This window comes from Emydura macquarii, unplaced genomic scaffold (assembly GCF_026122565.2).
Source record: "Emydura macquarii macquarii isolate MOO-44397 ecotype Brisbane River unplaced genomic scaffold, CSIRO-AGI_Emac_v2 contig_967, whole genome shotgun sequence".
Classification (NCBI taxonomy): Eukaryota; Metazoa; Chordata; order Testudines; family Chelidae; genus Emydura; species Emydura macquarii.
The window spans coordinates 2,020,913-2,045,013 of record NW_027131104.1 but is presented as its reverse complement, the minus strand read 5'-3'; the positions used below and the strand labels follow the sequence as shown (position 1 = coordinate 2,045,013).

Genomic DNA, 24,101 nt, shown 5'->3' with positions numbered 1-24,101 from the left:
TTTAATCGGACGGGAGAGTTAATTTGCAAGACATAATACAGAGATCTTGCCCATAAGAATTTACTGAGATCCTTCTTATCTGGGAATTAAGGTCTATGTTGTTATTGATGGTCTTTCAAATGTCTGATCAATGCTCGAACGGGAAACCTAGACCATCCCTAGCTATTATAAGAGATTATTAGCTGGCACCCTTCATTCCATTTTTTGCCTCAGGTTCCAATCCTTAGTCTCATATTTCCATCTTTATTCAGCCCAGGATGAATTTGGCTTCCCAGTTTTTTGAAATGCTATTCCACCTAGTAAAAGCTCATTTTTTCTGCAACATGCTATGCATTTCACAAGTCACGTTCCCACATAGTTTTCTTAAATGTACTCCTTTCCCAACTAATGAAAGGTTTGATCTGTAAGGGAGTCACTTTGAGTGGTGAAAGGATTCTAGACTAAATTCTAGACATGCAGATTTGGTTCACAATCAGATTCTAGTTCTGATTTCTGTCCCAGAGTGCTCTGTATTTTTAATAGATGGTCCCTGGAGACAAACTAATAATCAGGGTTGATTGCTTTACCATAAGGTCAATGGAAGGCAGGCTTATGGTGAACCTATAAGATTGTTTCTTAGCTGGAGTTGTGGAGAGGTGGTCAGAAAAATTGATCAGGCAACAAAAATTCATATTGGTCTTTGTTCTCTGGAGCAATATCTGCCAAATAGCAGTGGTTTCCATTGGGTGGAAAGGACTGGGATGTTTTGCTAATATTGTAGATGATGGGGAAGGTTCACTAAAATAGACCCCCAGGCACCAGAAAATATTTCTGTTTGGGAAATCACAGCGGTAAGTAGCCATGGGCTCTCTGAATCATGTTGTCCATGTCTTTTTACCTCCCTTAGGGAGTGCCATATCAGGGAAGAGCCCAGCTTCAAGGTGCCTTTGACAAGGCAAACCTCCCCTCCGCTTCTGAGCCTACAACAAACGGGTGTTAATAAGCCCAGATCTTCAGCCCAGGGGACCAGGTGGCAAGACAGAAATTTACCCAGAGGTTCCGAAACTTTTTACCCACAAATCAAGACCATGAAGCCTGCTATGGATGAGCATCCTTCAGCTGGAACAACACAGAGCTGATGGAGCAGCATTACCACTTCCAGACTGCGAAGGCTTCTCAAAGCCTGTGCGAAATAGCATTGCCACACAGAGGGGGGCCAGCAAAAGTGTCACCAATTTCCTTTTAGGAGGAATCCAAATTAAGACACTGGGAATTCTTGTGTTATTCCCTTCCCCTCTGCAAACTGAATCTTACAGGCATGATTTTCACACTGCAGCTCCATTTCCCTTAGGGTGACCAGACGTCCTGATTTTATAGGTGCAGTCCCAATATTTGGGTCTTTGTCTTATATAAGCATCTATTACCCCCATCCCTTGTCCCAATTTTTGGCATTTTCTATCTGGTCACCCTCATTTCCCCTGATACAGTTATCCTGGAAAACAGGAGAAATGTCTTTATTGGTGCTCTACTTTGCACCATTCAGCTGCATCCCAGGAAGTATCCAAAGGAGTCTTGAAAAGTCTTCAAAATTGAGGTTATGTTCCTAACTAGCTGCCAAAAGCACCAAGAAGAGCAGAAGCTTAGAGAGAATTGTATGGATTTTCCCATACGTTTCTAGATCCCAGCTATTTATCCTAGTTCAGTGTTTCTATGGCATTGTTATTGTTCTTATTATTCATAAAATTACCTTTTTACCAATAGAGAAGGGCAAATGTTGCCTGCAAAACCTTCAGAAAGTTGATCAGCACTTCAAGCAATAGAAAGTAGAGTGGAGCACGAGTTGGATTAACGTTATCTGCCAATGACAATGGTTTTCCTACCTGGAAATTCCTCTGACTGTTCAAACTGCACCCAGATTGTGGAGACAGTGAATCATTTTAAGGCCATATTATTAGGGGTTATTTTAGGGGGGCTGATTATTTTTGGGGTCCTGGGTAATATTCTGGTTATCCTAGCAGTAGCTTGCCACAGACACCTTCAGAGCGTGACCCATTACTACATAATCAACCTGGCTGTTGCTGACTTCCTTTTAACTTTGACTGTCCTGCCTTTCTCAGCAACCTTTGAGATTTTGGGCTACTGGGTTTTTGGGAGGATCTTCTGCAACATCTGGGCAGCTGTCGATGTCCTGTGCTGCACAGCTTCCATCATGAGCCTATGTATCATCTCTATAGACAGATACATTGGGGTGAGCTACCCATTGAGATATCCAGCTATAGTGACAGAAAAGAGAGGACTCCTGGCTCTGTTGAGCATCTGGGCTTTGTCCCTGGTGATCTCCATTGGACCTCTCTTTGGCTGGAAGGAGCCAGCTCCAGAAGATGAGACCATCTGTCAAATCACTGAAGAGCCTGGCTACGTCTTGTTCTCTGCTTTTGGCTCCTTCTACCTCCCCTTGACCATCATCCTGGTGATGTACTGTAGAGTATACGTGGTGGCCAAAAGGGAAAGCAAAGGCCTGACTTCCGGCTTGAAAACTGAGAAATCTCATTCTGAAGAGGTGACCCTCCGGATCCATCGCAAAAATACCTCCGAAAGGAGCAGCTCTACACACAGCACAAAGAACAAAACCAACTTCTCAGTGTGCCTCCTTAAGTTCTCCAGGGAAAAGAAAGCAGCCAAGACCTTGGGCATAGTTGTGGGATGCTTCATACTCTGCTGGCTTCCTTTCTTTATAGTCATGCCTATTGGTAAGTAAAGCAAAACACCTTTATAATAACTTTGCTGGAGGGTGGAAGAGGGGGAATCTTTTTTTGCATTGCTATGGATTAGAGCTGATCAGAAAAACTTCAACAGAGCCATTTTCCATTGGAAAACCCATCAGCATTGAAACTCTCCTCAAAACCATGTCGATTTTACCCAAAATGCGTTTAGTAAAAATTCAGGGGGGAAGATTTCACAGTGTTGAAAAATCTCATTTTGACATCACTGGAATGAAACTATTTGATTATTTTCATTTTGAAATGACTTTTTGTTTAGATTTTTTTTTTATTTTGTCTTATTATAAATTTTTTAAAAGTGGAAATGGAAACAAAATATTTTGTATTGATCAGAAATGAAAACCAGAACAATAATCAGAATTTTCCTTTGGAGAAAATGTCTAAAATTTCAGGTTTCATGCCAGTTCAGAATGAAGCCAATTTTGAATTCCTCCACGAAATGGAATTGTTGTCCTCCGGCCAGTTCTACAGGTATTATAAATCTCAGAGGTTATGGGCCCGATCCTTAGCTGCTGTAAACGGACACACAAGCTCCATTGACTTGAACACCAAAGTCTCTCTTTGCAAATTTAGGACCAGGTTGTCAAAAGAGCTGAAGGCCAGACCTTCAATTGCTCAGTAGCCACAATCGGTTCCGGATTTTCCATAGTTCTCCAGTTGTGACATTTATGCACAGATTTTCAAGAGCTTAGCACTCAACAAGCATCCAAAGTGCTGAGATCTGTTGAAAACCTGACAATTTACTTTGGGGCCTAAATGAGAACTGAATTCTTGATAATCTGGTCTTTAGGATTAGGCCTTTATTGCCAAAGAATTATATTTTAGCTTCTCTGTATTTTGCTGCAAAGGTGACCATTTAAAAAAAAAAAAAAAAAAAACCAGAAAGTGAGTGCAAATATATTGCTCTTTGAAAAGAGTGACTACTTCAATTGGTTCCTATTTGCAAATGATGGACTGACATGCAGTTTCAAAATTTTAATGCGTACCTTTAAAAAATATTCTCGGCATTTTAACGAAGTTTGTGATGTAGCACAAGAGTCTGGGGTAGATAAAAACTGGATTAGTGGACCAAAAGGAAAAAAGAATAAACCACTCAAATTTTAGAGGGTTATGGTCATAGTTATGTTTACTGAGGTTTCTGGTAGGTAGGTTCTGGGAATCAGCTCTGTGTATCGGTGTTTCTGTTATAGATTTAGGAGCGAAGTTCAATCTTCAGCCTCGGTATGTTTGTTTAGAGAAAATTATTGCTTACCCATGACAATAAAATTCAGGATTCCACATAAATTACTGGTTCAATGCAGGAGTGCTTCCCCTATCCCCATTTTGGGAATATAAGCAAAACACATATGCAAGAAAAACAGGCTATAGTTTATAAGCTGCAGTTATTAAATTAGTTCTTGTCCAAACTAGTTAAATCAGCCTAACGATCAGCAATCTAATCTCTTTGGAGTGGCCAATTTATGCCTGAAAAAGCTTAAACAAGAGCTTTGAAATTCTGCCCTTATGGGAAAGCCTTATACAATTTCAGAAGCATGAAATCAATAAGGGTCTACAGAAACATAACAGCATCTCATGGAAATTACCCTAAAAAACCTACAGCACGAAATGGAGAATGATCTCCTTTCTTCTGTAGCTGTTTTGTACCACCCTAAAGGACTCTTGAATAGGGATATAATTCTCCAACCAAATTCTATGGGCAAGTTTTTTAAAAAAATAACAGAAAGGTGGCCATTTTCAATTAACTTCTATAGGATTCCTACATAACATTTCACTAAATCCTTTAGCTATCATTGCCTCATGAAAGTCAGAGACTGCTGGATCTATCAAATTCTGTCATCAGAGAGGCCAGTCACTATTGGAAAAGTGACTGAGAAAAGACTAAGACATTGCATAAGGAAAAGCCCTGGGAGGAACCAGGGGTGTCATTCTGTTGGAATGTTGGTTGCCAAGAAGTCCCAAACATACCCAAAAACAGTTTGAGAGAGCACATTACACACACTTTAAAAAAAAAAAAAAATCTGCAAACTTAGTTGCCTGCTGCTGTTAATCCACTTGGCTTAGGTTAAAGAAAACTTCTTGATTCCAAACTGGACTTTGCATCTTTGATCCCTTATAAGGAAAGTTTCCTAAGGTTAGTCTCCCTGTCTTTACGTGGTTTCTGTGTTATTTTAGCATCACGTCATAAGTCTTTCCAAAACCTGTTTGTCTCTTTTGTGAAACAACAAATAAAAAGCTAAACAGAAATACAGCACAAAGAGTCTTATCTTATTCAAAACCATTGATACGTCTTCATCCAGGCACTGTGTACCTATTTGCTTTGTATCACAGCCCCATAAGACTTAGGTCTTTCATATAGGGCTTTTCATCCATAGATTACAAAGGACTTTGCAAAGGAGGTAAGCATCATTAGTCCTATTTTGCAGAAGGGGAAATTCAGACACAGTGAGGGAAAGGGACTTACTCAAGGTGGTTAGTGACAGAATCAGGCATAGAACCCAGGAGCTTCATTCAGAAGGGCTGACCATTAACAACTCCAGTGGAAGTTCCAACCAGTTCTATTTAAAATCTTTGCTGCATTCTGCAAACATATAATAATCGGAATAATCCTCGAAATAACCCTTGGAGGGCTGTGTAAGCGACCATCAGTGTACGCCCATATTAGTGATGTTGTGACGTTTGTGAGAAAATAATGCAATGGTGATTCCTTCTAGCAGGATATGCAAATTTAAAATAGTGAACATCCAAAAGAAAGAGACCCATTAACAGACCGTTGAAACCTATTGCAGTCTAGCCCTTTGTGGAATAAAACGACTGTATGAAGAACTGCTAAACAATAGTAATGAAGGTGTCTGTTCTAATGTAGAGAGCTCAGTGCAAGTTGAGGACCACAGATCTATCATCATAGGCGAAGGCAAGGTATAGCCAGGAGAGCGCAGCAGGTCTCTGGACATAATGTAGCATATCTGGAAAAGCCTAGTGGTGTGGTGCTAGATTCTCTGGCCGTTGAGGAAAGTGCATGTCAAGCCTGGTTCAGACAGGCCAAGTTGCACCCAGGTAGGGCATAAAGCAAAGCTGGGACTCAGCAGTCAGAACAGTCTAAGGAGGACGCATTCAGCAGCCTGCATGATGTGCTGTTCGGGGACTGTCCAATAATGGGTGAAAGGATGCAAGGGAAAATCTATCTTCTCTCTGTGTTAGTGACCAGTGTGTCCATCTCAACGGCATCTGTAGCAATTACCATTGCATGGAGTGGAAGAGGGACACTCGCAGGTCTATTGCACATGTTCCACTCACATGCCAGCTCAAAGGGTGTTCACAGGCATTAGGCTGAAGGAATATATTCTTGTGAGCTACAGGTAGATCACTGCATCAACCACAAGTCGCCATATGTGCCCTCTCAGATACCCTATGGGAGGAGAGCCCTCCATAGTAATAGCAAAGGGCTATACAATATTCTAGGTGAAATGAACATGTAAAGGTGACAATCAAGAGGGGTTGGTTTAAAATCAATATAGACAATGCCCTCCCAACCATCCCTGAGGAGTTTCCACTGCATGGACACTCTTTCAATTTAAGCAGAGTTTTATTCCCAGGAAAGACAGCTGCAAAATAGGTATTAAGCCCATTTTATCCCCTTCTGGCTTGGCTGGCATGCTGTTTAGTAGAGCTGGCTGGAGAACAACAATTCTGTTTCATGACAGCTTCAGAGGCTTTGGGGAAAAAAATGCATTACACGTTGGAACTAAAAGAAAAACCTTTTGAATGTTTTCGTGAAAGGGGATTGTGTCAAACCAGCCATTTTCTACGCGAAAAGGTCAGGGTTTTTTTATTCCACTTGCTCTTTCTGTCTCTGTCTCTCAAATTGACCAAAAAGTCCATCCAGGACCTCGGAAACCTTGCCAGCGAAAAGCTCATTAAAATCAGTATGTCTCCATGAAACATTTTCACTTTGATGAACCAGAATGGTTGGAAAACAAAATTGTCAAAAATATTTCAAGCTGGTGAGGTCGCACTCCCCCTTCCCTGACAATTCCCAGCTTCTCCCCCAATGCACATGCCTAATGCACCACAGCAGCATGGTTTGTGCCATGTACTCAGCAGACCTTTGCCGTGATTGGATATTCCAGGCCAGGGACTAAGGGAGACCCAAGTGGGGTTGGACTCTCGGCAGCACAGGCTAAGTTTGGTCTGGAACTAGGAAGAACCACAAGGTTCTTTGTCTGTGTCCAGCAACCTCTATAAATAATTTCTCTTATGAATACTCCTAAGTCCTGTCTCTTCTCTGCCACAAGGGAAACTAGAGTTTGATGGTGCAATTGCCCTTTAGATTCCATTTGCACCGTCCTATGAACTGCTTAAGTCCTTGGACAAATCCAGACCCCACTGCAGGAACTGACCTATTTGGAGAAGTTCTGCCCAGCTTTCCCTATGTCCCGAGTGAATGTCACTGCACAGGAGTGACTGAGGAAAGCCTTTGGGGCCCGAAGTTTGAGTTATGAAGGATGGAAGAACAATGCCCATGTAAGTCTGCGCCCATGAATCTAACACATTAATTGTGGCTCTGTAGTGGGTCTGCATGGGCCACTTCTTTCTTATGGTCCAGACTGCATTTGGGTAGTGATGATAGAAATGGGGAAGGGGGAGCCAGGATCAAAGAACCTTCCTCTGCGTTTCTGCCCTACAGAGAGGGGCCACCCACAAGGACTGCTCTGAGGCTGCTAGCATGAGCTCACGCAGATCCACCTTGCACCCTGTCTGGTCGGGGGGAGGGCCACAGCTCCCAGCATGTGCCATCCTGGAGCTCGCAGAAGAATCTGAGCTGAGTCAACCACAATTCCCAACCCCTGCTGTACCACTCTCCACAATGCAAACGGGGGCTTCAATCTGCAGTCCAGCATTAGGTGGGTGTAGGGATATGGGGGGGGGCTATGTCAGCCTTTTGCATGGATTGCCTTGCCACTGGCAATCTGATCTACTCCTGATTAGAAGTTACCATGAGAACAGCTACCCCTCCGAGAACACTTAGGATTCAGTCCTACACAGGAGGGGACTAGGAAGAAGCTTCTCACGGCCCAGTCTGGTGGTGTGCTCTCACACACCCTCTCTCAGTGCCAAGTGTCCCACTGACCTTCCTCCCATGGACAGTGCAGCTTGTGGCCTGATGGACTCCTCCACCCCAGCAGTTACCTCTCCTCGCCTTTAACACCATTTTAACACCTGTCCCCTGTGGTTAGCCGCTTAAATTTCACCCACTGCACCTGCCAGTTTTGCTTCAGCTTCCCCAAGTTGTTAACCTCCGTTAGAATACTGCTGGGTGCTGATAACAGCTTTACATGCTTTTAATCCCCCACCACCTGCACTCCATGATTGGTTTGTGATTGATGCAGCAACATCGAGGCATTCTATTCACGTGGATGTGATGGGTGCCGGCTGTGTATTCTTAGCGAGGGAGTGTGCAATGTGCATTGATTTACTTAAACAAAAATGCAGAGCCTGATTAAGGGATGGTCTTTTGGCTACTGCACAGGACTGAGTGTCTGGGAGATCTGGATTCTCCTCCCAGTTCTGCCATACCCTTCGTTTAATAAATGTGGGCCAATTTCTTAACAGCCGTGTGCCTCGGTTTCCCCATCTGTAAAATGGGGAATAGTTCACTACATTGCAGAGGCTTCAAGTTTTGCTGCCAGATGCTTTGAGCTCCCTGGATGGAAAGTACAGTAGAAGCATAAAGTAGCACTGATAACTTCTGATCTTAAATATTTGAAAATATAAGACATTTTTAACAAATATTTGATCGTGGTCTCTTCAGTCTATCAGACAAAGGGATAACATGATCCAATGGTGCAGCTGGAAACCGAAGCTAGACAAATTCAGACTGGAAATAAGGCATACAATTAATTAATTAGTGAGGGTAGTTAATGATTGGAACAATTTACCAAGGCCCCTGGTGGATTCTCATCACTGGCAAGTTTTAAATGGAGATTGGGTGTTTTTCTAAAAGATCAGCCCCAGGAATTGTTTCTGAGGGCGTTCTCTGGCCTGTGTTATGCCTGGGAATCGGTGAGATATAGCTATCGGTGAGCAACCCACTCTGCTCTGGAGTTTGGATTAACAGTTTAAGGCCTGGTCTACAGTGACCGGCAAATTCGGCGGCAGTCGAGGGGAGTTATGCAAGCCACGCGGAGTAGCTTGCGTAACTCCTGTCGACTTTGTAATGTCCGTTTTGCACACCCGTCTCCGCTACGCTGCACCGATGGGAAACGCATACCCGGCGACGCAGCACCGCGCTCTTTGTGGGGGTGGTTTTATTATCTGTACTTCCGGATCGATTGAGCGTGTCTTCCCTGCCGCTCAATCGAACCGGAAAAAATCAATCGGACAGCGGTGAATTTGCCGCCATCAGTGGAAACGGAACCCTAGATCACAACAGGTGACCTTCATTCCTCTAGAGCTGGGTCCAGATGACCACATATAAATCTGGGTGCTTATCAAAACTGTCTGAAGTTGTATGGCTGAGCTCAGAAGAACGGGTTTCCCGGCGAACGCTGCATCCTTTCTGCATCAGCTTCTAAATGGGCAGGCCATCACAATGGCCTCACATCAGGGTCCTCCTCCGTTTGCCTCTACCAGAAGTTGCAAGGGAAATAGATGAATAGTTCAAAATACTAGAGCTTGAGTTAGGTTCTAGAAACGGGTGACGGTTTCAATGTGTCCGCACGGCTGTGATGGAACCAGTCTGGAGATGGTGCAGAGCAGGGGACTCACACTTTCCTATGTCACAGCTTGCTGCAGGGTTGGCGAATGCTGCGGGAGAGGGATTAATGTATGGCATTCTTTAGAAGCCTCCCTCTGGTGGGAGCTATTGAGAGATGTCTCAAGCTCTTCTCGGGTAAAGTGATAACACAGGACTTTTAAGGAAGGAGGAAGAACAAGGGTCTCCTTAGATAGGGACAGACTAAGTTAGGATCCTTGGGAACCAGTTCCACAGAAGAAGAGCAGCACAACTGATTGCAGTTGACTGGCCACCTACTGTGGAGGGCCGGCCTGCATGTATTGGGACATAACTTTGCCTCAAGGGCTCAGGAATGAGAGAAAAACCAGGGTCCATCCAGAAGGCTGAGGATGGACGCGATCATGGAGACAGGGCGCTAAGCGGGAAGGAAGTCTCCCCAGCAGAGCCCTGTTTATCACCTATCCTTCCTTGTTCTTATGACACAGAGAGTAGAGCAGAGAATACGCGCGGGGGCTTTTATATTCGTAACATATAGTAAAGTAATCTTGGGAACTTGCACAAATACTTTGGAGGGAATCAGCAGGTGCAATTTTCGTGCCTCTCTGCAGCTGGATTCGAATGACTGTTTTGTTGTTGTTTAACCGAAGACCAAGAGGACAACAACTTGCAGACGTCACTAGAGCTAAATCAAAAAACTTCAGCTGCACCCTTCCGAGCACGAGAAGCCAAGCGCCGTCTGTGCCACTGGGAGCACAAGTAGACACAGGGAGGGGTGTAGTGACAGCCACAAAGGCCCAGACGGCTGTGGATTTGTGGATGGGAACATTTTCCTTTTGGCTTTGCTTTGGCTGACTACATTACAACGTGCCATGTACCTCAAAGCTGCAGATTAGGATCTTTGCAGGCTTCCCCCACCCTCTGGCGGTTTCACAGAGGGACGAATGGACTCTGAGAACGGAATTCCCAAAGGCCAGGCTGAAAACAACTCATCCTGCCTTTGCTGCAAGAGAGAGAGCTGCCCAGTGGGTATGGCCTGATATTTCTGTTTAAACAGGACTATTGGAGATTTGATTTGATTCTGTCTCTTGAGAGAATCCTGGCCCTTGGGAGCACTTTTTGGTGAGCGTTAAAGTCTGAAATTCAATGAATTCGACCACTCATCCCATTTCTTTCACCTCACCTATTTACTCTGCTCCGGTGCCGCTCACTCCCTGTAATGCTTTGTCTCTCTGGCCCAGATTAGGTTCGTGGCACACACAGACAAAAATTAGATAAACACATTAGTATTCTTGCTGGAAAGTTGCAACACAACACGACGTTATTTCTTAGAATTCAGAACAATATCCTACAGCAACCAAAAGCAGAGACGGCCAAGGCAAGCTGCTCCCTAAGCAGCAAGACACAGCTCACCACACCCTATTCTGAGCTGGCTCTTTCCAGCCTGATTAATGTCTGCTGGCACGTTTTGCTACAGAGCCCCCGAGCCGGCAACCCCCAACCTCTCTCTTAGTTTGAGATTCCAACCTAGTCATCATTTAGGGTGACCAGATGTCCCGATATTATAGGAACAGTCCCAGTATTCGGGGCTTTGTCTTATATAGGCGCCTATTACCCCCTTCCCCTTGTCCCGATGTTTCACACTTGCTAGCTGATCAACCTTTCCTCAATAGACCCACACGGATCATGTGATTGGGGATAGGGAAATAACCTGGTTTCTTGCCAGTGCTCCTGTGTGTCAGTCTCTTAATCCACCCTGCTGCCTTGCAGTTCACAGCCCACTTCTGCCATTAAGCCTGCTCCCCACCCACCGAGAACATCTGGGTGTTGGTGACCTGATGGATGGAGCATGGGGAGTACGATTTGGGACTAATGCAAACAGCTGAAGGCACCACTAGCAATTTAAACATGATATTTAGGGTCCTCAAGAGGCATATGATGCAAGTATTATGACTTTACATGAATAGAAACACTCAGAGGCGTGAAGTTGGCAATTCATCCACCCTGCGTGGCATAACCAGCAAGTCAATGGCAATTGCCATGCCATAAGAGATGAATGGGCCCGGCTAATCTGTGATTTTTCACCAGCACTGATAAATGATAGAGGCGCCACAAGAAGGCGTAAATCCAAAACCTTCTAAATTTTCAAGGGAACTTTAATTTATTATAAGGATTTTATGCAGCATATCATGCCTTTTATCCCATATCTCCTTTTATGCTAGAATCTGAATGGAAGGACCCTCTGAGTCCTTTTGTGAGATAAGGGCGGTTGTTCCCATTTTGCAGATGGGGAAACAGAGGCACAGAGTGGCGAAATGACTCGCACAACATGGCACAGCAAGTCAGGGACAGAACGGGACAGTCCAGGCCAGTTCCCTGAGCACACTGCCTTCTCATGTACTGTGTTGTATGGGCAATAGTAACAAGGGGTGAAAATAATAGTGGCTTAAAACTGAACACTGAGATTTTTCATATTTTTTCACTTCAGGTGTTGAGAAATCCTGGGGTGATTTATGAATGGATCTAAATAACAAACCTCTCATTCTCCTAACGAAATCACAGCAAGAAAATCAATGACAACGAAGAAGGGAACAAAGAACAGAAACAACACTTTATTTTAATTGGGGCAAGGAAGCACTGGGCTGGGAGTCAAATGACCTGTATTCTGTTTCTGGCTCTTCCACTGAGCTTGGGCATATCACTGCTCACTTCTGTACCATAGTTTTTCCCTCTGTAAAATGCAGAAAATGATACTGACCTTCTTAGTAAAGGACTTTGAATGAAAAGCACTATAAAAGAGCTAGGTATTATTCTTAATCATAATAACTTAATATGTGTGCTATAATAAGTATTAGGTATGTAACACCTGAAATCCTGGCATGAGAGTTCTCTCCCATCTGCCTGGGTGGTGGAGTGGTCTAGAAACTTTTCCTGAATTATGTTTTTGTTCCATGTAATTTCAAAGTCCTCATATTTTGCTTTGCCCCCAAGTGCTGTCTAAAGGGGGTTTTTTCTAGATCAAATATGTACAAAAGTTACCAACTTCAGAATTTTGGAATGTTGCCGTTTGAAACTGGCCCTGGTTTGGGGTGAACAGTTCAGACTGGGCTGACATTTTTTGGCAAGACGGCTATTCCTGAGCGCATCACGAAATGCAAGGATTTCTGTAGTCCAGATAGCTTCACTTGTGTTGCAGATCTAGCTGTCTCGTACACTTTTCTCCCTCTCCCAGCACAGCATCTGAGCACTTCACAATCTTCAATCTGTTTATCCTCACAAGACTGTGTGGTAGGGAAGTGCTATTATCCCTATTTCACTGATGGGGAACGGAGGCACAGAAAGAGTGGGGGCCAGACATTCAGTGGAATTTAGGCACCTAACTCCCATTTATTTTAATTGGAATTAGGTGCTAACATACCTTTAACTCTCTGGCTCCAAGTGACTTGACTAAGCTCACACAGGAAATCTTTAGCAGAACAGGGAATTGATTCCACATTTCCTGTGTCCCCGACTAGTGTCTTAACTAAATGGCACTGATTAGCATTAAAAATCATTCTAGTTCCTGATAGTTTCACTGATAGCACGGGACAAATATAAGTAGACTTGTGTATAAAACATGATGGCTTCAGATTAGAAATTAATGTGAACCTTTAGACTCATTTCATATCCTTAGGGTCCGCTTCCCTGGAGTTTCCCTAGGAGTGAAACTTGACTGAAACTGCTGTATTTTGTTTGAGTTGGAGTCATCCAAGTTCACTTGAACTGGACCCAAGCTCAATCACTAGACTGACTCCAATTCTGAGTAAGTAAGAAAAGCCAAAGCACATTTTACCTGTGTTGAGGTTTCATTATGAGAAAGTTTCACACAGCTCTTGTTATAACCCTGTTCCCATACGCTGTGTGCTATGAAAAACGGTCCCCGTTTTGAAATTTACGATGGCTGTCAGGAGAACTTGCATGTTGTATATAAGAATACACACCCAACATATAAAGCCATTACTGCCAACGTTTACAGGAAGTCATAAATGATTAGCATCAGTAACATCAACGTGCTTGATTTATATTGTATTCCTATTATATAAAATACCATAAGGGCCTCTTCTGACATATACTGTATGTTATAATGAAAGCCTTCTGCCTGAGAAGAACTAGCAATTTAAGGCCAGATTCTGATACCTTTGTTGATGTTGAGTTGTATCTGTTATGTCTATTTAGACTGGAATCTCTTGGGGGCAGGGACTGTCACTCAGTATGTTGATGTTTGTACAGTACTTCCACAAAGGGCCTCTCTCACTTGTGGTCTCTCAGTGTTACTGTTTTATAATTAATACTGGTTCCTAACTGAGTTATGAAATGATATGCCCAAATAAATTAAATTCTGCTTGGATTATGGCAGTGACATCAGGTATAAGAACTCAGGGATGAAGTAATTATTAATCATTGCAATTATTATTGAACTAAGCAGTGTCCAGAACTGTGCTCAAAATTTTACTGAGAAAATAAAGACGCAAGATCCCTGCTGCCCGGAGATGACAATCGAGTGTTAGATGCGACTCGGTGAGTGAGTGTAAGAAATAGGAGGGAGTGGAATAAAGGAGTCACAAGGGTTGAGTAATATGGCTGGGCAGTTTGTCATTTATGTGCATGCGCCTCTTAGTTGCATCGTTTTTCTTTGCAGTATTATAACATTAGTAAATTGGTCACCTAGAGGCTAACTGGGTTACGCGGTGTTATGGGCTGGAGCCACCCTTCCTTTATTGCCTGTTTAGTCAGTAGTTTACCATGGGGTGGCGTTTAGCTGCACCACCCCAAGAGCAACCAGAGAATGACATGGGACTAAGAGTCACACTTTCTCCTTGGCTCCCTGTTTGCTCCAGGGAGGGAGTAAACTACTTTGCCCCTTTTCATGCAACAGCCCCTTTTCTCCCATGCATCCAGCCATCTGCTTTCACCAGCAAATAACCTGGTGGAGCCAGGGGACATACAATCATAGAAGATTAGCGTTGGAAGGGACCTCAGAAAGCCATCTAGTCCAACCCGCTGCTCAAAGCAGGACCAACCCCAATTGAATCATCCCAGCCAGGGCTTTGTCACGCCGGGCCTTAAAAACCTCTAAGGATGGAGATTCTACCACCTCCCTAGGTAACCCATTCCAGTGCTTCACCACCCTCCTAGTGACAAAGTTCGTCCTAGTATCCAACCTAGACCACCCCCACTGCAACTTGAGACCATTGCTCCTCGTTCTGTCATCTGCCACCACTGAGAGGAGCCTAGCTTCATCCTCCTTGGAACCCCCCTTCAGGTAGTTGAAGGCTGCTATCCCCACTCCATGCCCCTCTGCACCCCTTTTTGCCTGCCAGTTACTCCCTTCTCTGCAAGTAGCCTGTGCTCTCCCCCAGCATGGCGAAAGTCACAATCTAAGCAAGGCTGTGCGGAGAAGTAAGGGGGAGACCTTACTCGCCCTTGCTCCTCTGCACAGCGGACTAAGGGTTAAGACAATCCAGCCCGAAATGGTGTTGATGTCAGAAAATATTAAATGTGGGCCCCAGAGACAGGATTTGGATTGAGACTCCCGCTAGTAGCATCTCAGCATGTTCCTTAATGACAGAGAAGCACTGCAGCAGAGCGGCGTGTCAGCGGATCAGTGAGACGGAGAGCATGTTTGTGTAACAAGATCTAGAGGGTACATGTGTGTGGGTGTGGAGCCGTTGAATAGGAAGAAAATAAAGTGAGAAGAACAACAGCTGGAATCCCTCTTTGTGGTGTTTCATAAACACACGGGGAATCTGTCACAAACATGGATTGCAAAATCGGTTTTGGTTTTGGTATAAAATCCTGACCACATTGAAGATAATGGCAAAATTCCCATTGACTTCAAAGGGGCCGGGATTGTATCTGTGGAGTTTAGACCTGAATCTTTGCATCCCACTGAATCATAATCCAGTCAGTTTGATCTAAAAATGAGAGAAGAGATTTTTTTAACCACTTTTGCCTTTTACATCAAAGTGACTTAAGCTCTGCACGTCTGGCTTTTCTGGATGATTTACTTGTCAAATGGGAGGCTTTCCCTTCCCATTAAAATGTTCTTCTCTTGTACACGAATGATTTCAAGTCATCACTTTTCTGCCCCTGGAGTGCATGAGCCAGGAGGAATGTCAATTTTCCACTCAAAAAAATGTCAGAGTGCTTTTTATGCATTATGCATCAAGAAGTTGATGAAGGATGATCCACAAAAGTTTGGGTTCAGTTCAGAAGTTCAAAGGACATATTTGATTCATTTTCACTGGGGTGTAAGTCCCAGGATTGCCAACCCCAAATGTTCAAAAATCATGTTAGCCCTCTTCCGCCCAGTGGCTCAGAAATAATGAGATTTTTAAAATAATAAATGTTGCGCTCTGTTTATTTGCCTTCTGGGTTTTGAGCCTTTAGGGTTCATGTTTTCAAGCTTTTCTTCTGAAACCATGAGGGCTAGAAACTTACTTTGTTAATGAAATCTGAGGGTCTCCATAGTCACATGACTCCAAGAGCTGGGGCTTTAGGAAAAACATAAATATCATAATAAAATCTAATGCAATATTGTTATCCCAAGTAATTTCACTGTAACCAGTTTTATTTCTTGGAATTTCATCAATAATGGAGTTGATTTATCAGTTGATATGGTTACTTCAGATTTACATTGGTGTAACTGGGAGCAGAATTTTGTTCTCGGTGTTTAGCTGAACATTCTGAGTCTGAAGATCCAGACTGCAAATCTAGCACTGATTGGCTTGCATATGTAATATTTGGTGTTTGTTTCTTAACCCAGAAATATTTATATTATATTTATATATACACACACACACACACACACACCTCCTGCACTTACCATAACTGGACACATCATAAAACATAAAATAAAATACACCTTCAAAAATCCAAACAGAGCACTCAGGCACAGTGACACCTGTAGATTGTAATAAAAAATTCTCAATTCCAACCCCCAGCCCAGCCTCCCATCATCACTCAGTCAATCCAAGCCATCAGTCGCCTTCCCCTGCACTGCATAGGGGAAGTAGTGGGGAAACCGCTGAGACCTAAGGCATGCTCCAGAGATCCTTGAATTCAAACTCTGGTGCATGAAAGCAGCTTTTCTTTTGCTATTTTGGTATTTCTGATTCCAGCCAGATTTAAGAAGTACCAAGACTTGGAGGGTGAATAAGAACAAACAACTTGTCTAAAATATTCCAGAATCCTGGAACAGGGTTCATATAGCACTGAGGTTTCTCCATTCTGCATGTACACTGATATTAAGAAACAAACCGCCCTTCTGTATTAGCCACATCAATTTAATGGTACCAAAATCTGGAGTGTTTCCTACTTTTCTCAGGTTATTGGAGCCTATATTTGATCCACTCAAGATTCTTTCCATAATAAGGGGGCAGTGTAAGATGTGCGTGGGAGCAGTAGAAGCACAGAGCACAGCTGTGATCTATCTGAAGAAGTAAGATATATATATATATTTCCATGGTGTATTTTCTATTTGACCTGAGAATAAGGAACAGTGTCGAGTGGTCACATGGAATAAAATTCAGTGCAAACTCCAAGCATGGGAGCAAGTGGCAAAAATGGGTTTAACCATGTTTAGTGACCTCCATCCCACAAACATTTTAGGTATAGAAAGCCATAGATAATACAGGACCAATCCGTCTGAGGGAACTTCTGCTGCTCATGCCTTTTAGGATGTTGAGGTTGGAACTGCTGGTCCATCTCATGGTAGGATGACATGGTAGGACAGGAGATTTTGGCATGGCCTCTGTGTGTACTTTAAGAGGATCACTTGGTGTGAGGACAGCTTTATTTCCTGTGCTTATACGTGATGGGAGAATTGTGTAGACAGGCCTAAGTGGTAAGTTATTGAGAATTGTTGTTTACCCAGATCTGAGATCTGTTTGATTACTGGGCCGTGTTTTAATTTATATTTCCACTGGTGCCCTCGGACACCTTGCAATGCAAACCCCTGATAAAATAACACTTCATAATAAGCTCATTTGTTTCTATCATCTCACAATGTGTTTATGAGCCACTGCTCTTTACTGGATGGAATGTGACCGTTTGTGTTGCTGTGATTGCCTCCCTCTCGTCCCCGCATCTTACGGAGAATATAAGCCCTAATATTTCTACACAAACACGAATATTTCACAAGTTACTGCTTATTCCTTAGATTATCCCTGTGCTCTTATTCCACCACTGGACTTTGAACACAGCTGAAAGAAAGGAAGTGGTGAACATAATCTTGAAAATGACATTGTCTAAATCCATGATTCATAGTCCTCTACATGCTTTCATATACACCACTCCTAAAAAGGGCCTGAGTACCTTAAGGGGTACTCACCTCATGCTCCATCCTACAATGTGGAATGGGATACTCCTATATTAAATAATATGGAGGATCTCTACAGGTTGGGGACTCCACATTTAGGTATATCAGCATGATATGCACTATGGAAAAGCCTATGGCCTGATTTTCTAGTGCCTTGTGGAGTCATGTACACTAGTGAAAAGTGAATGCAGAGTGGGTGTAAAACAACTGGTGTGAATGGAGAATTCTGCTTTGGTAACATTTTTTCACACCCTTTGCACAGGTGTAAACAACTCCTCAGGAAGAAAGGAAATTAACAATGGTGTTTACCAGGAGTTAACATTTTACTTCTGCAAAAGAAATACTAGCTAAGACATAAGAGTCCATGAGGACCAGATTGAATTGGATTAGTTATGCGATATAAAACCTTTCACTGTTTGGTTGCTGGTTGTGATCTGACTCATGTCCGCGTTCACTTGAAAAATGGTAGATATTGCTAGGTCTTTTGGCCAGCCTGTGTCAAATAAATTAGTGTTCTCTGTCAAGGCTCAAATCAAAATTGTTACTAATTTGGCAGACACAACAGAGTGGCCAAGACTTGAATGAACATGGAGTCTGAACATCCTCCTCATGTCTAAGGAAGATGATCCATCCAGAGCAAGATTTGAAGCAGAATGGCAAAAAGCTCGCTCTGCCATTGCTCAGACTGTATCTTGTTCTATGCACGGCTCGACAGAACCGGAGTATTTTTGCAGCAGTTCTCCTTTCTTAAGTCTGTGTTCGCTTCTTCTCCCAACTTTTGGATCTGCTAGGAAAAATTGTAAATGCCCTGTTGAGCACTGACATATGCCAAGCAGTAGCACACACAGTATGGGGAAATAAGTAATTAACCAGATGGTGAGGAGTAAAGGGGATGAAGAAGTCAAAGTGAATAATTTATTTAACACTCTTTTTTCGACGTGTGAATTATCCTCATACAGACTTTGATTTTTACTTAATTCATTAATTATTCAAAATTGTTTAAAGGATTCATAGCTTTTACAGGCAGAAAGGGCCATTAGGTCATTTAATTTGACCCCCCTGCATAATAAAGGCCAGAGAATTTCACACGGCTACCCCTGACCACCAACTAGATGGCAAGGCATTGTATGCATGAACATGGACAGGTTGGGTTTAATGGAGGAACAAGCCATTTACAGGCCTGAATGGTGACACTGTATTGCTCCCTGTGTCTGTAAAGATGTCCAAGGATGAAGAAAAGAAGATAACCCCAGTATTCAGCCCATTACTTTGTGTTTGACTAAAGCGTATCTTCCAGAAAGGCAGTCTGTCATTATTTGAAGATATCAAGTGATGGGCTGTTCAATGGTTAATCATCCTCATTGTTAAAAAAAATGTCTTATTTCTAACTTGAATTTGTCTTCCTTTAACTTCCCACCATTGGTTCTTCTTATGCCTTCAAATGCTCTGAATGAAGTACCTTAACACAAGTCTTAACACCAGTTAAAGATAACTTCCATTCATCACTGAATGCACCCACCTCTGGTCTTAAAGACATCACCTATTTAAATGCATACAGTGACTCTACAAAATATTAAAGGACTGGAAGAAAAATACCATATCCAGTGGATTCTCAAACTGGAGTCATGACCTCTGCAGGTATCACCTTGCCCTTCCTCTTCTGCTAGACAGGAAGGGAGCATAGGGGTGTGGAGAAGTGTCACGGTATGGAAGATGTTGATAACTACTGGAGCATCTGGTTGAAAGTGCTGGGGGAATGTAATAGGCGGCATGTAATTGTATTGGTATTTGTGTAGTATACCAGGGCTAACACATTTATTCTTGCAAAATGTACCATGGGTTCTACAATGACCAGAAATAATAAAGCCCTTGGTTTTATATCTCAGTTGAACAATTCAAAATGTTTAGAGCTGAGAGGAATTGGAATTTCTTGTTTTGTGGGAAATTCCACCACTTCCAAATATATTTTTATTCCAAATCAGGAAAATGTGGTGAATTTTGGCACCTTAACATTTTAAGGTCAGTTGAAATGTTTTGTTTTGATTCAATTTATTTTATTTAATTTTTAATGTGTTTGTAATATAAAATTAAATTTCAAAATGAAAAGTGATTTATAAATTAAAAATTGAACATTCCATACTAAAAATGGCTAAATGGAGCACTTCTACATTATTAAACGGATTCACTTTTTTTAATGAAAAGTTTACCAAAATGACACTTCCCACATAAAGTTTTGATTTGAACAAAACAATATTTTCTGACAGACTAGAATGTTTGTGGGTTTTTTAAAGGATGCGTACATATACAGCATATCATTGTTTTGTAAATTATGCTTTTCAACCAAATTCCTGTATATTTGCACTCATGTTTCTTACACTGTAGCATTATGGAACAAAAGTCACTTTTATTATAGTCTTTGAGCACTCTGTGTGTTTGCTTCTCAGATTTATGGTGCTATTTTTGGGCAAAGGAGAGGGGCTATATATTTATTGGTAATGAGTTTATATAAGTCATCAAATTTATGCCAATTCTGTAGTCAGTGGGGTTCCTGGCTAGATTTTTCCAAGCAATGTGATTTTGATTCACTCTTTCAAGGGCAGACAGTACAGTACAATTGTGGCAGCGCAGGAGATTAGTCATGTCAAGCCTTCATTTGGTGCAGAATCAAAATTATACTGTTTTTGTACTTCATTACCCTTCACTGGTTTGAGCACACTAAAGTGCCAAAGGATGTCATACATCACACTTGGCATATTTCTCCTTGTTTCACATAGCAGGAGGGTGTAATACGGTGACAGACTCATGAACTGGTAAAATCCCACTGTAGATTTGTAAGGAAAGTGCTGCATGGAGGATGGTTTTGTGATTAAGGTATAGGATGGGGAACCAGTGGATCTCTGTTCAATTCCAGATTTTCTGTGTAACTGGAGAAATTCACCTAGGCTCGGTGTACTTTAGTTTCCCTAGCAATACAGTGGAAATAATGGGGTCTTGTGAGCTTTCATTCATTAATGTCTGTAAAGGGCTTTGAGATTCATGGATGAAAGATAAATGAAAAGCCTTTCTGTCTTTAGAAGATACATATCATTCTCCCGTAACTCAGTTCAATTGACATCATTAGGGAACTTAGGGCTTCTGTCTGTAGAAGCTCGGGCGTAATAATAGTAACTAGCCCTGGACCTGAATCAAAATCCCAGAACTGAACATCAACCCAGATCCTGGTAATGGGACAATCTACAACTTTGGATCAAAATATATCCCGGCTTTGGGGTGAGTAAAGTTCTGGATTGAAGTCCTGAAGCATGAGACTATGAATGGGGTCTAACATTTTACAGCTACAAAGCACTACACAAACACTAATTACACCAATAGTCTTGTCTTATGTCCATTATACAGATGAGATACCAAGCTTAAAACGTCTTGCCCACACCACACAGTGACTTAGAATTTAGGTATGCTGAGCCCAGTTTACCGTTGCTCTGCAGTTGTGCAAAATGCTACTATTTTGATTTGGAAGAATTTGACATTCACTTTGGACTGATGTAAATGACTCAAAAAAGGTACTGTGAATTGGACCTTTACTACAGATCCAATACTCAGTCCCTTTCAACCGACACAACCTTTGAGATATAGATTTTTTTTTTCCTTACAATGCTTCCTTAGCCCTGATCCAACCTCTGCATTCCTATACAACACCACTGAAGTACACACACCAGATCTTCAACTGGTGTAAATCTACAACGTTCCATTGATGTCTGGCCCAGTTGATGTATGTGAGAGCACAATTTTGTCTAAAAAGTGCAAGTTGAATCTACCATGGGAATGAAAGAGTTTAAAAAAGTAGATGGTGACTTCCACAGATGACAACATTTGGCTACTGTTAAAGTTACTGTATGTCCTTTTCATGTACAATGTGCTGTTCCAAGACAGGAAATCATTACATTGATCAAACAAAAAGGTTATATTAATAAATTAGCAGCCAAATCCCCTGCCCACCCAGAAAAGCAGGAGCCTGGCGTTGACATTGGCTATTTTCTATTTTTAAGAGACTTTGGCAGAGTGTTAGCATTCCATTTAAAATGAGCCAAAAGTCACAACAAGCAAGATTTTTTTTTCATCCAATACTACGTTTGGCTTAATAGAGCACCTTTTGGAATTGGATTGCATTTATCTTTTACATTGAAATGAAATGGGAAAGCAATGGACAAATTGATGTTAGATTAATTCAATGAAATTGGGGCATCTTGGTCACTTGGGTTCCTTTGAAATTCCTAACCAAAAAGAACCTTGCAACTAGATAATGAACAGCATGAATTGAACAATTGCATTTTTTTTATCGGAGTACTAACCAAGGAGTGAGATTTTAGGCCAGCCTTTGTCTTGCATACATGTCCGTACATTCCCTCAGATGGGAGGCAAGCTGGAGCCCTCTGTTATTTAGCAGAGGGAGATGGGTCATGTGATCACTTTGAAAAATGATACCTGTACTGCTGTTTCACTTACAATCAGTGTGTTCCTTGTAGTTTGCTGCAGTTGGCTTTAAGCCACCTTTCCCTTCCCTTTTTAATTACCTCAGTGGGAAACATCATTACAATTCTAGCAACTTCAGTTAACCACTGCCAAGCACTGTCACTGCAGGATAGCAAAGACGTTTTGAAACGACTCCGGTTTATACAGCTAAGGACACAGTCAATATGAGCTTTTCCATTGGCTTTTGTGAATTTTGGATTAGGCTCATGATGCGGAGATCTCTGGAGACCGGGATTTTTGAAGGACCCTACGTGAGTGAGGCCTCCAAGTCCTTTAGGATCCTTTAAAAATTCCTCTCTGAAAGTGGTCGACCCTGTAATTGTGCTTTTCATTGGATGGGCCCTCCGAAGTAGTGATTCCCTTGCCATTTCAAGTCCCATTAAGTTATCTCTTCGGTAGGCCTGTTGCTTGTCTGAGCAGTCTGATGCTTTAGCTCCTGGAAGGAAGTAATTTCCCTTTGTCACTTCATTGCAACGCTTTCACCAAGCTATGGACTCTGTAGAACCTAAAAGATGAAATTACTGTTGCATTTGCAATTGAGCACATACGTTAAACCTGTCCCCAGGAACAGTTATGACATACCGTCTATGTAATTGTAGAGCACCATACATTCTGAAATGTTCTCCTTCACCAGGAGGGATGAGTCTGCTGTCAGAGCATCCAAAAATCATTAGCTTTATTTATTGTTTTCATTGTTCTCTCTCTTGCACTTTGACTATCTGCAATTTCTCACCAGTTTTGTCTGAACACGCCATGTATTTTATATTCCAGGTGTTTTCTTTCCTGCTATCAAGCCCTCAGACACGGTTTTTAAAATAACATTTTGGCTTGGGTATTTGAACAGCTGCATCAACCCGATCATCTACCCATGCTCGAGTCAAGAGTTTAAAAAAGCATTCCAAAATGTCTTGCGAGTCCAGTGTCTCCCAAGAAAGCAAGCAGCCAACAAGCACTCCCTTAGCTTCAACCTCAACCAGCCAGCTAGCCCCAGCCTGGACGGAACCAAGGACGTTGTCCGTATCCCTGTAGGATCGGGGGAAACCTTCTATAGAATTTCCAAGTCCGACGGGGTCTGTGAGTGGAAGATTTTCTCCACCATGCAAAGCATGTCTACAAAAAGTGCAATCTCTAAAGACAAGTCCGGCTGTGCCAGAGCCAAAGTGAAGAGCAAAGGTTTCCTGAGGACATGCTGCTGCGCTGGCACCTCAGGGAGTGTCGTTCAGGAGAACATTAAAGTGCCGACCATTAAAATACACACTATCTCCCTCAGTGAAAATGGGGAAGATGTCTAAGGGACTGAGATCTCTAATGAGACGGGGGCGGGGTGGAGGATCTTTACCTACAACGTTTCAACTCTGGCAACCTGCTCTGCTGGCATAGTTCTGCTCGAAGGAAGTTGATCTTCTTCATGAGAAGTAGGAATGGATACTGAAGTAGGGGGAGTGACCTGAGTCAAAGGAGTAGCACACCGTAAAACAGCATGGGCCAAATCTTTTTAGAACTGAAGTCACAGAGTTGTGGACTTGATCAAAAGTCCCTTGAAGTCAATGGGAATCTTTCCATTTATTTTAATGGGCACTGAACCCCTGAAGCCCCTCTAAGAATTTGGCTTTTTACATCATTTCCCAGTCGTTTAAAGGCCTTGATTTTCATTGTGTCTTCTTTTTGAAGCTCCAACAATTCTGCTTTTGAAGTGCAATAGGGTGAGATGGAGAGGAACAAG

At 42.5% G+C, this 24,101-nt stretch overlaps 1 protein-coding gene across 1 annotated transcript; it reads left to right on the top strand.

Moving 5' to 3' along the window:
* The first annotated feature begins 1,819 nt into the window (after window positions 1–1,819).
* Window positions 1,820–23,670, top strand: ADRA1A (adrenoceptor alpha 1A). Its single transcript, XM_067543745.1, has 2 exons — window positions 1,820–2,729; window positions 23,150–23,670. The coding sequence occupies exons 1-2, from the start codon at window positions 1,841–1,843 to the stop codon at window positions 23,668–23,670; spliced, it is 1,410 nt and encodes a 469-aa protein (XP_067399846.1). The 5' UTR covers window positions 1,820–1,840.
* Window positions 23,671–24,101: the final 431 nt, after the last annotated feature.

Excerpts from the sequence above, each read along its gene's own strand:
- ADRA1A (XM_067543745.1), top strand. The coding sequence starts at position 1,841 with ATGACAATGGTTTTCCTACCTGGAAATTCCTCTGACTGTTCAAACTGC. Across the intron at positions 2,730-23,149 it reads CTTTATAGTCATGCCTATTG|GTGTTTTCTTTCCTGCTATC; the intron begins GTAAGTAAAGCA and ends TTTATATTCCAG.